Raw genomic sequence first — 15,412 nt, 5'->3', positions numbered from 1 at the left:
AAAGCAAAAAAAAAACTCAAAGACAACAAAAAATAATCTCCAAAGCATTGGAGTTATTTCCATAATCATGAACATATATTTTCAGAACAAGCTGGGTGAGTGAAAGTCTTTTTAAGTTGGGTGAAGAGCCTGTCATCAGATTTCAGTATTTAAAGCCTTTCTTGCCTGTTATTTGCTCAGCCTCATCCATTTTCACTGTCCTTTCACTTGGTGCATTCCAGCTAGTCCAGGAAAGCCCATGTGGTTAGAGTTAAAATCAGCCACTGTGAACATTCAACGTGTTTAAATGGTAGGCCTGCTTACACGGGTGTTTCTTGTGCACTGAAGTATGCACTTGGGTTAAAGGTACAACTCAGCAGTCTTGCTCACCACTTTCCTGACATGGGGGAGGTTTCAGGTGTAATCCCTTCGTCCATTCAAAAATCTCATCCCAGTCTGACAGGTTAAAACCTGCTCTATGTCTCTCCACAAATATCCTACCAGGCATTGCCCAATATTTGCCTTCTTGTCAATCATCTTGATCATTTTCTTTACAAGCCTAGTTCCATTAGCTCAACATCTCTCAGCTCCAAAACTAGGCTTGCTCCATTCCCTGTTTCCCTAATGAATCAGATGACTTGTAAGTTATCCTCAATGATCTCAGTTGTCTTTTTCTCCCTAGACACATCGCACTTCCCCAATTTGCCTTTGTTCCCTTCTTACATTGAATTATTTAATTATGTCCCTGAAGCAAGCTCATTTTTATATCATTTATCTGCAATAGGTAAGGTAAAAAAAAATTTGCAGAAAACAATTAGGAAAAAAAAATCAATTTACAATATCTCTTATACACTTCCCACATTTCTTTTACGCAGTGAATTTCTTACTCCGGCAATACAGTGATCTTTGACTTGCCAAGAGAAAGTTCACAGGAGAAGTATTATGAGAGATGTTTTAGATTGATTTTATTTCTTTTGCAGACATACATGCTGCAGATTTTGAGACAATTGAATGAAATAAATAACCGCTGCAGACAGACAATTTTTGTCAATGTTTAATTTCACATTACATAGTGCAACAGCATGATAGAGGAAATGCATACACCTGTCCAACTTTATTACAAAGTGAAATGTGAAACAAAATTGATATTACACAATTATGGCTCAAAATGGAAATATGAAACAGAAATTAATTTAGGACTTAATTCATACACTGTATTTCCATGCAGTGTGACATTGAGGAACTGAGAACTTGTCTACATACGTTAACCATTGAACACAACATAGCACAGCCAAGAAATATATTTCTCACAGCCTTACGATTCATTTTGTGGAAACTTTTCACAAGTGTTCTGGTAGAATTACAAAAAGCTAACATTGCGTATCAGGCTGCCTATCTAGATATGTCCAAAATAGAAAATAATGCAAACATTAAGTCACTGTATCCAGAAGTGCACCACAGAAGGCCCTCAGTATTTTAAGCACACATAAATTACAGGGAATGATATATTAGTATGACATTTGGTTACTTGAGGCACCTGCTCTTTCAGTTGCCCTTATCGGCATTCTTATTACGTAAGATGCTGAAGCCACAAATATTGCCATTTCACATAGAGGTGAACAATTGACATATTTCAACAAAACTAAACAACTCCCTTTGCACTCCCTGAATGTGAAGCAATTATGTGTCTAATAACAGGTTCTCCTAGTAAAATTAATTCAATAGATGTAGGTTGTTGAACAGAAAATAATATCTAATTACATGATGAGAACAATGTAATGTTATTAAAATGCAGAATATACCCAGCATAGAATATTCAATTAATTATATAAAAATAGTTTATTGCGAAAAAAACCTAGCAACTAAATTGACAAAAGCTGCACCATTAATGTACTCAGGTTAGTAAGAACAGATTGCTGCATAAGTAACAACTGATGTTGCTACCACACAAGGTTCACATCAGAATTTCCTGTTCAATGGAATAATATTCTTTCACTTTCTTGCTGAATGGTTTGAGCTGCTCAATAATTTTCAATTAAAATTCAAATTAAAGTCCTATTCTCAATAAAGTGCAGCCTGAATTGCTTTGCCAGAAGGATGGATTTGTATAATTGGATTCTATTCATTTATAAACCCATCTGTAAATCTCATGATCAAATTAAAAAAAAACCTCTTCTGTGTTGTTTTTGAGTGCATACATCAGACAGCTGATTGGTGTTTGCTGTTTTGACACACTCACTGCTCACATGGTGAACAGGTAGCAACACACTTATCAAACAGGAGATCTTCTCATGGCGCATTTGTAAGTATATCATAAAGCTTATCATTTAAACCACACACTCAGACTGAGGCCATTTCCAAAACAATATTTGCACAGCAACACCTCACGTTTGGAAACATTTTTGACATCCTGCACTTTCTGGAGTGATAACATAAATACATTATGCAATACTTACACATCTATTTTATCAACAACTCTTATAACTAAAATATATTAACATTTTAAGTAGCAAAACTGTTACTTCACCGACTGACATTACGCATTCCTAACATGGCCATCCTAATATGCATATGGCGGCGCAACCATTAATCTGTCCATCCAGGAACAATTATTACATACATCAGAGAGAGCAGAGACCAGCAACAATCAGAAATGTTTCACATGATTCCAATTGATCCACCAATATGGGAGAAAGAATCCTTTACTTATGTTTCCATTTAACAGAAGCCTTATGTGATTAAGAATTAGATCAAAACAGTTTCAATGCATAGAGTCATAGAGTTATTAAGGCACAGAGCAGACCATTAACACCATTAAGTCCATGTTGGTGCTTTATAAAGGTTCCCCTCTAATTAAGTGGTCCTGCAAAATTATTTTCTTCCTTATGAAATTATTGATTGCGTCCAGTTCCAAGACAGACATGTAAGTTCTGGGTTATTCCCACTCACCATTTAACAAAATTCTTCCTTACATCTTCCTTGTATTTCTTGCCCAATGCCTTTAATCTGGGTTCCCTTGTCCTGTACTGCCAACTAATGGAATAGTCTTTTTTTTGTCCTCATCATCTAAACCAGTCAGGATTTGTTCATCTCTTTCAGATTTTACTCAACTCCCTTTGGTCCAAGGAGAAGAATCCCAACTTCTCTAACCTAACTTGGCAGAATGGCAACTTTCAAATTTTCTGGCCCTTCTTCCACATCCAGAGAAGCATGAAAACTTGGCACATCTTTACTCCAATCCCATTTTCCTTCATAGCCCAGGATGTAAATTACCTGGACCAGATTCAGTACACACAATGTCACCATTTTCGTGGTATCTATTACATCTACCACATCCACTTCAACTGACATTTTGTCAACATTCTCCTCCTTACTAAATGTCATTACAAATGGGTCTCACTATTCCCTGTCCCTTTACACATACTGGGTTCAAGTTTCAGCTACTGTAGAGCTGTGTCATAACATTCATATAAAGATATCTTTAATCAACCTGTTCAGACATGTTATGATACACCTCTGGAATAGCTGAGACTTGAATCCAGGTCTCCTGATCCAGAAGTAGGGATACTACCACTGTGCCACAACAGCCCAAAATATCCATATAAACTTCTTTGTCTCTAATAGACCCCAACCCATCATTTTATTTGCCAACTGATAACAAATTTTTTTTGTTAATTGCCATTCTATGCTCATTGTCTTTTGTTGGCTTGCCGTGTTTATCTGTTTACTATTCCCCTCAACTAATTTCTTCAGCTCTCACTTTAAGGATTCACTTGAACTGCATCATAGAATACACTTTGGCTTCTCTAGCTCCATTGTTTTTCAAGAAGACCTGGCTTTGGTTCTCCCACCTTGTCCTCTTGTGGGAATGTATCTATCCTGTAGCTGAAAAACTTCTGCAAAGATCACTCGTTGCTCCAGATCGTTGTGTGAGAATGATAGAATTAGAGAATGGTTACAACACAGAAGGAGGCCACTGCAATAGCAACTCACTCCCAGATGTTTCTAAAGCTCTTCAGGTACTTATTCAATTCATTTTTGAAAGCCTGACATTATACACTTCCACCACACTCTGGGGCAGTGCATTCCAAATCTTAACATTTTGTTATGTTTAAATATTTTTACCTGATGTCACAATTGATTCTTTTGTCACCACCTTAAGATAGTGTTTTCAGGGTCTCATCTTTACTGCCAGTGGCATCAACTTCTATCTGCTCTGTTTAGAAACCTCATGATTTTGAACACCTCAATCAAATCTCTCAACCATGTCCTCTTTAAAAAAAAATCAACTCTTAATTTCTCAAATTGACATCTTTCATCCTTGGAACTATTTGTGTAAACCTTTTCTGCATTATCTCTAAAGTCTTCACACCCTTGCTAAAATGCAGTGCAATGTTTTCAATATTGCTAACTAAACCATCTTCCAGCATGACTACTGGTCCTTGTAGCTCATCAACAATGATCACCTCACTTTTGTTTTACAAATATGTATTGGAAACCTGTCTTTATGTTCCTCCTTGATCTACTTGGTCTCTTTCTATCTAATATGATACCACATCTTTCCCTAGTATATCCAAGACTCTTCTTATTTGATTCCTCTTTTTCATGTTTATATGTTGATGCTTACCATCCTGCTAACTTAGTTTAAAATTTACCCAATTATATTAATGAACCTCTAGACAATGGCATTGATCCATGTTGAAGTTCACTTTTGACTAGGTGCCTTCTGCCCAAGACGCACAAACTCTTTCTCCCTTCTTTTTCCGGCCTTCATATTTCTGGTCTCCTTAGCAATGCAACACAAAAATAATGTAGTGCTTATTACCTTTTTTTTCCATAGCTCCTGAAAATAGGACCAAAGGACCTCTCAACAGTCTCCTTCATGTCATTTGTTAATTTCTCCATCACTTTCTCCCTGCAGAATATTCTGAGAGGGGCTCTTTTTAGCATTAAATAGGCAAAACTCCATGTGTAACTCAACTGATCTGAAACGTACTCCTTCAAAGCATTATAAGTCTCAGTAGCCTCCAAAGATGAGTACTGGTTTGAGAGAGGTATGCAATCCACAATTCCTTCATTTCCTGGTGGCTTACCATCTATATCCCTGTACTCCCAGCCTGTGGGGTGACAACCTCCTTAAATTTGTAATCCAGAAAAATCTTCATCTTTCCTAATGCTCTGATGTGACTCCAGTTGTCACTCAATCTCAAACAGCCTGATATGGAGTTCAGCAGCTGGAGGGAGTTCCGACAAATAAAGTCCCCCAAGACACAAAGTATCTTAAAGTTCCCACATGCTATATGATTTACAAGCTAGGAGTTCTCTACTCATCCTTGATCGAAATAAACAGTTCTAGTCCCCCTTTTCAGAGTCACCATTCAAAGTTTCATTTTCATTAATGCCTCTAGATTTCAGCTCATGCTGTCCCATGATGTGTCTCTCAGATTGTTCCTGTTTATTTTAAATAACAGGACCTCTTCCCAGACTCACCAAATTTTACAAGCATGGTATTTTGTAGAAGCGGTACTCTGTAACCTGAGACTCCATGCTATGACTCTATGGCTCTATGCCAATTTTCTTCCACCACAGATAACAACAGTGGGATTTCTCAAGGAATATTTCTTCCTCCATGGAGTCACTGAATCTTATATCTTTTAAAATTACATTGAATTTGGAATTTTACAAGAAAAATTTCTTCCTCAATTTTATCCCCGAATTGTAAGATTTTAAAAAATTATTTGAAACTTAATTCCAGTGGACCTCTAAATTGCATTTAAAAGGCTAAGCCATCCTGTTCCATACATTGATTATTAAAATATATAATCTAAAGTGACAGTAAACATGTAACAAAGTGCAATCTGATCGATTGCTTATCTGTGTTCAGCATCTGTAACTTGCTAGTGTTGCATTCTAAGACTTCAACAGCAAAAATGATAAATAAAACACAAAAAGGGGCCATACAATAAGTTAGTCATTCCATTAGTTTAAAAGACAGCAATTAGTGGAAGCAACAGACAAACAACATGAATAAATCATTTGGACATCACAGAGGTGGTACATATTAATCAGTGGTGAACGGTCAACTCTGATTGCTCTGAAACATATTATGCAAAATAATCATTCACATTTATTATAAACAGCAGTGTAGGCAGGTACTATAACATACATAACATACATTGACAATTTACACAAAACAGTACGCCACATGTAAGTGATCAAACAAATGACAGTCCAAGACAGCTAATGATAGTGAGATGCTTCCCCCAAGGTACTAGGATGGATAAGCGATGAAATTAACACAAAAGCTCTGGCTCCACTCAGGCACAGACTGGAAGAGGAACCGGCTTTTTATCCTGTGTGTTTTGGCAACTCCATTTGCTCAAAGGACTGTATGAAATAAAAAGAATGTTTTGTCCGGTGACAAAAAGATGCATGTTCCAAATAATTACAAAGGTAGGTGATTTACTGCTTTATTTACCCAGTCATAAGTTAAGAAAGATTCAGAGTGAAAAGAGTCAAAACAAATCTTTGAAAATTTTTCAGTAATGACTATGAAAGGAAATTTTGTTATTGTGAGAAATCTACATAACAGAGTGAGAACGCAGATAAGTGAATGTAAAGGTTGTATTGTTCAATTTCTTCAGTGAATCTATCATAAAATCTTTCCAGATGGTTGAGTGTTCTCTTCAATTTAGTCAGTCTGCCCTTGTCACATTTGCTTAGCTTGTTTGATATGATTATAATGTTGACTGCAAGATAAATTATCATTATTTGACTGTTTAAAGTTTAGCATGAAAACATATATGAAGGAAAGTTGCATAGAATGGGATGTTCGATTTTCTGTCCAATTATATTGATGGGTGGAAAATCTGGTATATAAGAACATTAAGAAAAGAAGCAGCACATTTAGTCCCTTGAGACTTCCCTGCTAATCAGTTAGATCATGTCTGATCTATATCTCATTTCCATTTATCTGCTTTTACTCCATGTCTCTTGACATGCTTAATTAATAAAGTCTATCAATCTCAGACTTAAAAGCTCCATATGTCCCAATCTTTTTTAGTTTTTTGGGAGAGAATTCCAAATTTCTATTTATCTTTATGTGACAAGTATTTCTTAATTTCACTTGTGAATGGCCTCAGTCTAATTTTAGGATCCTAGGCCAGATTTAGAGTACCAAGGTAGGTATCTTGCAGAATCGAGGAAGGGATAGAAGATGATAGAGTTGGGTCTTCTGATACCAGAACAGAGCACAGATGACCACAGGGGCAAGATATTGTCAAAGTGAGTTTGTTAGAAGGCTTGTCTCAGTTCTTTGGGGGCTTTGTCTGAGTTGTTTTAAAGATTGGTAAATATTTTAGTTTTCATCCATCACAGGCTTTTGTTCCTAAATCCTCATACTTACGCAATTCAATGCCATCTATGCGCTCTCCATGGACCTTTATTCCCTCCAAGCCATCTCCACAGTCACTCATTCAGCATTCACCATGGGTATCCATTGGGAGCCATTGGAGATGAAATGAAAACCTGCTAGCAATATGGCTCCCACTCTGACACACTTGATTGTGAAAAGAACTCCAATCTTAAAGTCCATCTGGAGCCTTTAACTCACATGTGGTTTATCTCTTACATAAAGATACAACCTTCTATTCAAGCCCCATATTATAGGCAACTAATCCTTGATTAGCCTCTTTAGCTGTCACTCACATTTTGAACTCAGAATCCCTTTGATGGAATGATTATAGTTTCTGAAGCTCAGCAAGACATCCATAATGAGGAAGATGGGCTTGAGGAACTGTCAACAAAGTGCTCTATTGAAAGTGCAAAACCAAATGGCACTTCTTTTTAACATCTGTTTGGGTGGGATACTCTTCAGAGGGTCTGTGTGGACTAGTTGGGCTGAAGAGCCTGTTTTCACACTATAGGGATTCGATGATAAATTAATGCAGTCCAGGAGAGTTTCTTCTCAAAAAAAGTCTCCCACCGATGGCAGCAGCCTCTTTCCTTTAGTTTAAAGTGATCATTTAAAAACTTCATGTCACAATAGTTGTATAGGTGTTATCTACGCTTAAAAAATCTTTATGTCAACAACCTCATCAACTGGATTGGCAGACATTGGGGTTTAACCTGGCAAAACAGGATTTGTTTAAATTGATCCTGCTGAAGTTGGTTTTCTTGTCTGTGTGAATTGCACTCAACCCTGTTCTCCTACTGACAAAAGTTTAAATCATTCAGAATTTGGGGCAGGACTTTCATATATGGGATCTAAGTGAGACTCCAAAACACATGGAAACTTTGCAGCCTCCCATGAATCTGTTTAATTGTTTTTAACCGCTGATAGCTTTTAATGAATTGCGTCTTTGGACTTCAAAATCTTTTTGCTATATCATAGTTCCTAGTTTCTCACATTGATCATACTTCAAAATGGGGTGGCACAGTGGTTAGCCCTCCTGCCTCACAGTGCCGGGGACTCAGGTTCAATTCCAGCCTTGGGCGACTGTCTGTGTAGTTATTAATACGTTCCCCTCTTGTCTGTGTGGGTTTCCTCCAGGTGGTCTGGTTTCTTCCACAGTTCAAAGATGTGCAGATAAGATGGATTGGCCAAGTTAAATTGCTGATTGTGCCCAGGGATGTGTAGGCTAAGTAGACTAGCCATGGTAAATGCAGTGCTAGGGGGATGGGTCTGGATGGGCTGCTCATTGGAGGGTCCATGTGGACTCGATGGGCTGAATAGCCTGCTTCCACACTGTGGCATTCTATGAAACAGGATCACCTCAAAACAAATCCTTTCCCAGACACTTTTCCTTCTACATTGAGTGCCATGGGTTCAGGTGTGATAAAAAAAACAAAGTTTCCCCATAGTTTAAACACCAATTCAGCTTTTTGTGCTTGAAAATGTAAAAATACAACATTAATTGATATTGTGAAGATGATCATCTCACCAGAGAGGCTGCCTGCCACAAGAACAAAATCACAAAATTACCCCCGAATAAACTGAATATTAATATATAGCTATAACCTTAGCAGAGAGATCTGAGGATATGAATTCTCTTCCGTAAAATGACTTAATAATGTATAAATTTCCTATATGATTTGCCCTCCCAGGTTCCTCTTTCCTGTTTCTCACTGAGCATTTTTAGGACCTAATCTTTCCAATCTTTTCTCACCTAGGTCAGTGTGAAATTTTGATTGACAATGCTGCTGTGAAGCACCTTGAAGTATTTTACTACATTAATGACCCAAGATAAATGCAAGTTGTAGTCATTATACATTCCTTTGTGTGCAATTGGTGCAAAGGGAGAGGGTATCCAACTTAAAATGTGTGCTATTCAAGGACTCGAGGCTTCAAAGGTAAACTTTGCAGAACACAATTTCTCTCTGATGGTGCCAAAAAGCCATTTTAATTTGAAGACATCAAAACATCAATATTCCATTAGGATTAATCTGAACCTTGATCAAGCCTTAACTGAAATGTAATGAGTTAAAGACTTCAGTAAATCTGTAGTATTAACCAGACAGATTGGTTTATATAGCTGACTGATGTTTCTAAACTCTTCTCAGTGTGGGGAATAATCTACAATCTCAAGTAGATTTAGTGTTCATTAGAAACAAGGACTGGAAAGAAAACAGGAATAATTACCTGGTCAGTAAAAATGCTGAAACATCAATTGGTAAAATAAATGTTGTGAAGCCAATAGTTTTTTTTCATTTCTCTGTATTTTTGATTGTGGACTGAAATGGGAAAAGAACTGTTTTTAACACTGGGGGTTGAAGGGATTGCTGCACTTACAATAGGTGTTGTTTACACCATTGTTTGTTCAACCAGTACAGGAAGTTTAGTTGAAGATGAATCGGATGAAGACGATGTACACAAAGTGAGATTTGGCTGTCAAAAAGTAATTGATCTATCCTTGGTGTAGTGAACAATTGTTGATGACAAAGGCATCCTGCCTGCCAATAACAGCGTGATTGGCTGTCAGGTAGCTGAGTATCTTGGATGTGTGAACAATACAGTCAGAAGCAATTAGATGTCTGGAAGGGGAGGTGCTGTCCTTTTCTCTGCAGTAAAAACACCTAATGCTTGAAGAAAGCCAGTTTATTTTCCCTCACTAGTTACTGGATGCTGCTGCTTTCAACCAATAAGTCAGAGTATTTATAAGTTGTGAACCAATCACTCTGTACCCCCTGCAAACAGATGAAAGTATGAAGAGATCAGATGACACAAAATTAGCAGGAATGGCAGCTGGTGAGGATGACACAAAGTGTCCACAGGGAGATAGAGATAGATTAAGCAAATGGGCAAAAACTTGACGGATGAAATATACTGTTGGAAAGTGTGATGTAATGAACTTTGGCAGGAATAACAGAAGAGTTGAATATTATTTAAATGGGAAAAGACTATAGAAAGGTGCAGCACAGAAGATTTAGGAGTACATATATATGAATCACAAAAATCTCAGCCAAGTAGGTAATAGGGAAGGCAAATGGAGTGTTGGTTTTTATTTCAAAGAGAATGGAGCATAAAAGTAGGGAGATTTTGCTAAGACTACATAAGGCATTGGACAGACTACACCTGGAATACCGTGAACATTGTGGGGGATCTTATCTAAGGAAAGCTATATTGGCATTGGAAGCGGAACTTGGAAGGTTCATGAGGCTGATATGGAGGGACTGTCCTGTGGGGAGAGATTGAGTAAGATGGTCCTGTACTCATTGGAATTTAGAAGAACAAAAAACAACCTTATTGACAACATATGATTCTAAGGAGGTTTTGACAGAGTAGATGCAGAGAGGTTGGTACCCCTTGTGGGAGAGTCTAGGATTAGAGGCCATTGTCTCTGAATGTGGGGTCACACATTTAAGGCAGAGAGTAGGAGAAATCTCTTCTTTCAGACCACTGTAAATCTACAGAATTCTTTCCCACAGAGGGTTGTCGAGGCTGGATCGTTCAGTATATTCACAGCTGAGATTGACAGTTTTTTTATCAGTAAGGGTGTCAAGGGTTATGTGGAAAAGGCAGAAAAATGGAGTTGTGAGTAACCAGATCAGTCATGATCTCACTGAACAGAGGAGCTGACTCAATAGGCTCTATGGTCTAACATGCTCCTGTGTCTTAGAGTCCCTTATGGTGTAGGTTAACAGCATGTTCTGGCAAGCCAAAAGAATTGTCACAGTAAATCCTGAGGATAAATGGACCATTGAACTGGCTTCCCAGTTTTTCCCTCCCTCTGCATCTGTGAGTGTGAATATAGGGGGAATTTTACAGTCGGTCAAGGTTTTAACCAGCAGAGTTATATTTAACCAGGTCTGTTGTTTACCCATAGGTAGAATCCATTTATTTGTAATTGATATTAATTCCTATTAACTACAGAAACTTTGGTCTTAATAGATCAGTAAATTGGGACATGTTGTCCATTTTGATGAAATCTGAAATTCTTGGAACCACTCCAAAAATAGCAGGATTTGAATTTTAGTGCCCTACCCCACTGGGATATGACATAGTGCAGGAGAGTTATTTCAACATATAACATTTAGTTTTGAGCACGAAACTTTAGACAGAACTAACTCTCACAGAATAATTTTAATATTTTGGTTATCATAACTTCCTCCAGATATTTATTTAACTGTACCTGTATGAAGTCACAGTGTGTGCAAGTGATAATAGGGATAATAACAGCAGGAAATTATAACATTCAATCCTAGGAATACCTAATCTCCAGTAATGAAGACCTGAAAGCTCTGAAATGCAGTAAAACTGAGGTTGCAGGTCCTATGATACTTTATGTTGACTTGCTGTGTGTTTCCAGAATTTTATGTTTTTATTAATATTTCTTTCATGGTTCATCCAGTTTTAAATTGGGGGACTTTTGGAAGGAGCTACTCTTGCATCTGTTGTCTCATTGGTGAATAAATCCTTAATAACTATATTTATTTACATTAGCAATTTGAACTATGTTCATGTTAAAGAATCATGAATTTAACCTTTGCAGATGATCTCCCAGGTTCCATGAACAGGCAATGTACAAAGACAAAAGCTTGCAAAACTCTGCATTACAATATTTTCCACGGCTTTTAGAGTTCAGTGACTGTTTTTATCAAATGAGACCTCTGAATATGCACAACTCAATAACTTTCTAAAACAGCGATGTTTCAACTAAATGAGGTGAATATCTCTCTGATATGGTAGGAGGTGCAAGATGTTGAATTGTTGCTCTAAAGAGAGCAGCTGAAAGGATGAGGACCTGCAGTTATGAAGAGAAGTTGGAGAAGTTAGGATAGTTCTCTTTCAAGAAAAGAAATCTGAAAGATTTGATAGCAAAAAATTCAAAATTATAAAAAGTCTGCACAGAATAGACAGAGAAAAAAACGTTCCCAAAAATGAGAGGGCACAGATTTAAAGTAATTGGTTAAAGAAGCAAAAGCTATATGTGTGAACACCTCTTCATGCACCTAATGGTTAATGTCTAGAATGCACTGCCTCAATATGTCAGGTTCAATTCAACAATTAAAAAGGGGAGAATACTGCTGTCTGAAGAGAAATAATTAACAGAGTTATGGGGGGGAAAGCAAGAGAATGATGTTAAACGAAATGCTCATTTAAAGAGCCAGGAAATACATGGTGGCCTTCTTCTGGCCTGTAACAATTCTGTAATTCTGAATATTTCACTTTTTAATGAGTATTTATTCACAATATGTGGGCTTCACTGTTCAGCCATATATTGTCCATTCCAAATTCCCCCTGAGGTGATGATGGTGAACTGCTTTGGTGCACCACTGCAGTCTCCAGGGTGCAGGTACATTCAGATTTCTATTCAGAAGAAAGTTATAAGATTTTGACCCAGTAACAGTAAAGGAATGGTGATACAGTTCCAAGTCGAGATGATTTGGAGGGGAATCTGCAGGTGGTCTTTCTGCCATGCACCTGCTGCCTCTGCTTTACTAGTTGATAGAGGTCATAGGTTTGGAAGGTCCTGTTGAAGCAGCCATGGTGAGTAGCCGTAGTGCATCTTGTAGACGGTACATTGTACATGTGTAGTGTAAGGGAATAAATGCTGTATGGGATGGGTGTGGTGTCAATCAAGTAGGCTACTTTGTCCTGAATGGTTTCAAGCTTCTTGAGTGTTGAACACATCCAAGCAAGTGAGAAGTATTCCATCATATTCCTGATTTGAGCACGTATATAATGGACAAGCTCTGGGGAGTCAGGAGGTGAGTTACTCACCACGAATGGTCATCACATCTGCTCTTATAGTCAAAGTGTTTTAATGGCTTGTCCAGTTCAATTTTTGGTCAGTGGTAATCCCAGAATGAAGATAGCAGGAGATTCAGTGACAGAGATTTTATTGAGAGTCATGGGAGATGGTTAAATTCTATTTAGCCTGGCACTTGTGTGCCGCAAATCTAACTTGCCTCTTATCAGCCCAAGTATGAATGCTCTCCAGATCTTACTGCTTATAGAGAGCATCAGTATATAAAGAGTCACAAATGGTGCTGAATATTTGCCAATTAACAATAAACATCCCCAATTCTGACCTTATGATGGAAGAAAGGTTATTTGAAAAGGAGAAGAAGATGATTAAGCCATGGATACTACCCCGAGAAAATCCTGCAGAGAAGTTCTGGAGGAGAGAGATGCTGCTAATTCTACTTGACAATTCAGGTATAAATAAAATATTTCTACAATGAAACAGAAAATGTTGGAAATAATCAGCAGGTCATGTGGCAACTATGGAATCAGAGTTAAAGTCTCAGGTCAATGATCCTGTATTACCCTGAAATATTAACTCCATTCCTTTCCATTGATGTTGCCTGACATGCTGAGTGTTTCCAGTATTTTGAGTCTTTATTTCAAATTTCCAGCATCTGCAGTATTTTTCTTTTGTAATATTTTGCAAGACAGCTTGTCTAAAGATCAAGTGTAATCACTATTGGACAACATTCAATTTCACATACCCACCTTATTTATTTAAACATGTTGTAAAGTTGAAAATGTGCTACTGCTATGCTACAATGTTGAAATAAATTACCAATTTGACACTGCATGCTTCCATCAGATAGAAACAGTAGAAATGCGAAGTTTCTCGAAAGCAATGTTTATGAACAACAACTTGCATGAATAGTGTCTTTAACATAGTAAGACATTCTAAAACTCTTTGCAGAAGCAGTATTCAACAAAATTTGCCATGAAGTCATATAAAGAGATTTTAGAACAGAAAGAACAAGAGTTTGGTCAAAGGGACTTTTAAGGAATGTCTTAAAAGCAGGAAAGCAAGATACAGAGGTTAAGATACAGAGGGACTAAATTCCAGGTCTTTAGGTTTCGGCAGTTGAAGGCATAGCTTCCAAATAAAGAGCAATTAATGGCACAAGAAATCAAAAGCAGCAAAGTGAAGTGACCTGAAAGGATCATAGGGATAAAAGAGGCTGCATAGAAAGGAACACATTCAAGGGAGAATTTGAATGTATGGAAGAGAATGTTAAAGCTATGTCATTGTGGACTGGGAACCAATAGGTCCTTGACCGTAATGGTTATTATGGGTTAAAAACTCCTGGTGGCGTTGGGAAAGTGGGAGCAGCAATTTGGATGGATGAGTTTATATAGTATGGAAGATGGAGGCCAGTCAGGGCAGCATTGGAATAATCATATCCAGAGATAGCAAATGCACATGGATGAGCATTTCAGCAACAGATGAGCTGAGGAAGAGGTATAATGGAAAACAAATACAGATATTCTTGGTGGATGGAGTGATATGTAGGGAGCCATTTTACTGCTAAAGAGAGCACTGCAATTATATTGGATAAGGGTTCAATAGAAACATACAAATCAACAAATTAAATCAAATACATCAACTGCTTAAAGAGGTGGTAAATTATTGGTGGTGTTGGATAAAGTTTCATTAAAAACTCGTTACTGTGTGCCTTACAGTTACAGTTTAATGAAGTTTGAGAAGTGGGATGCAAAAAAGAACCTTGAAATAATGGAAATGTCATTTAATGACATCTGTACTTCCATACTTGTGTTGTATTCACAAGAAGTCCTTCAATAAATATACAGCTTTACCACATCATTTGTAAGGCCTCAGATCCCCTGTTAAGATTATGCTGTACAATGCCATTTCTACTTATTGGAGGCCATATTTGTAAAATCAAAAACTTCAAGAATTCTCCACCTGCGCAAAACAACAGTTCATTTTAAAACAAAAAAAAAGCAGAAACCAATAAAAAAATCCAATGCCTATAGTTTTAGTCTTTTGTAAACTGGCCAATGAGAAGAGTCAGCACTTGAAACACTGTTCAAGCCTTTCCCTGTGGGTTGCTCCTTGTGGAAAAAATGAAGAAGCTGAGCTAGCATGATGCAACTAGTTTCCAGGGCCAGGCTGCACTTCTGCCCCTGCAAGAGAAAGAAACAAATGCCTGTCAGTGTCTTATTCCA

At 37.5% G+C, this 15,412-nt stretch overlaps 1 protein-coding gene across 4 annotated transcripts in view; it reads right to left on the bottom strand.

Annotated features, from left to right (window-relative positions):
• The window catches only part of LOC140477346 (dual specificity calcium/calmodulin-dependent 3',5'-cyclic nucleotide phosphodiesterase 1A-like), a 647,210-nt gene that overhangs the window by 13,984 nt on the left and 617,814 nt on the right, over positions 1-15,412 (bottom strand). For 2 of the 4 annotated variants that reach the window (XM_072571041.1, XM_072571038.1), the window contains one exon: positions 1,016-15,370. The exons of the other annotated variants lie outside the window; for them this stretch is intronic. In XM_072571041.1, the coding sequence (XP_072427142.1) occupies positions 15,339-15,370 (32 nt within the window). In that variant the 3' untranslated portion in view covers positions 1,016-15,338. Of the gene's footprint in view, positions 1-1,015; positions 15,371-15,412 lie in introns of those variants that run through there. 4 annotated transcript variants of the gene reach the window in all.

This window comes from Chiloscyllium punctatum, chromosome 5 (assembly GCF_047496795.1).
Source record: "Chiloscyllium punctatum isolate Juve2018m chromosome 5, sChiPun1.3, whole genome shotgun sequence".
In the NCBI taxonomy this organism is placed as follows: Eukaryota; Metazoa; Chordata; class Chondrichthyes; order Orectolobiformes; family Hemiscylliidae; genus Chiloscyllium; species Chiloscyllium punctatum.
The sequence above is the reverse complement of the archived record's forward strand: the minus strand, read 5'-3'. Positions and strand labels throughout refer to the sequence as shown.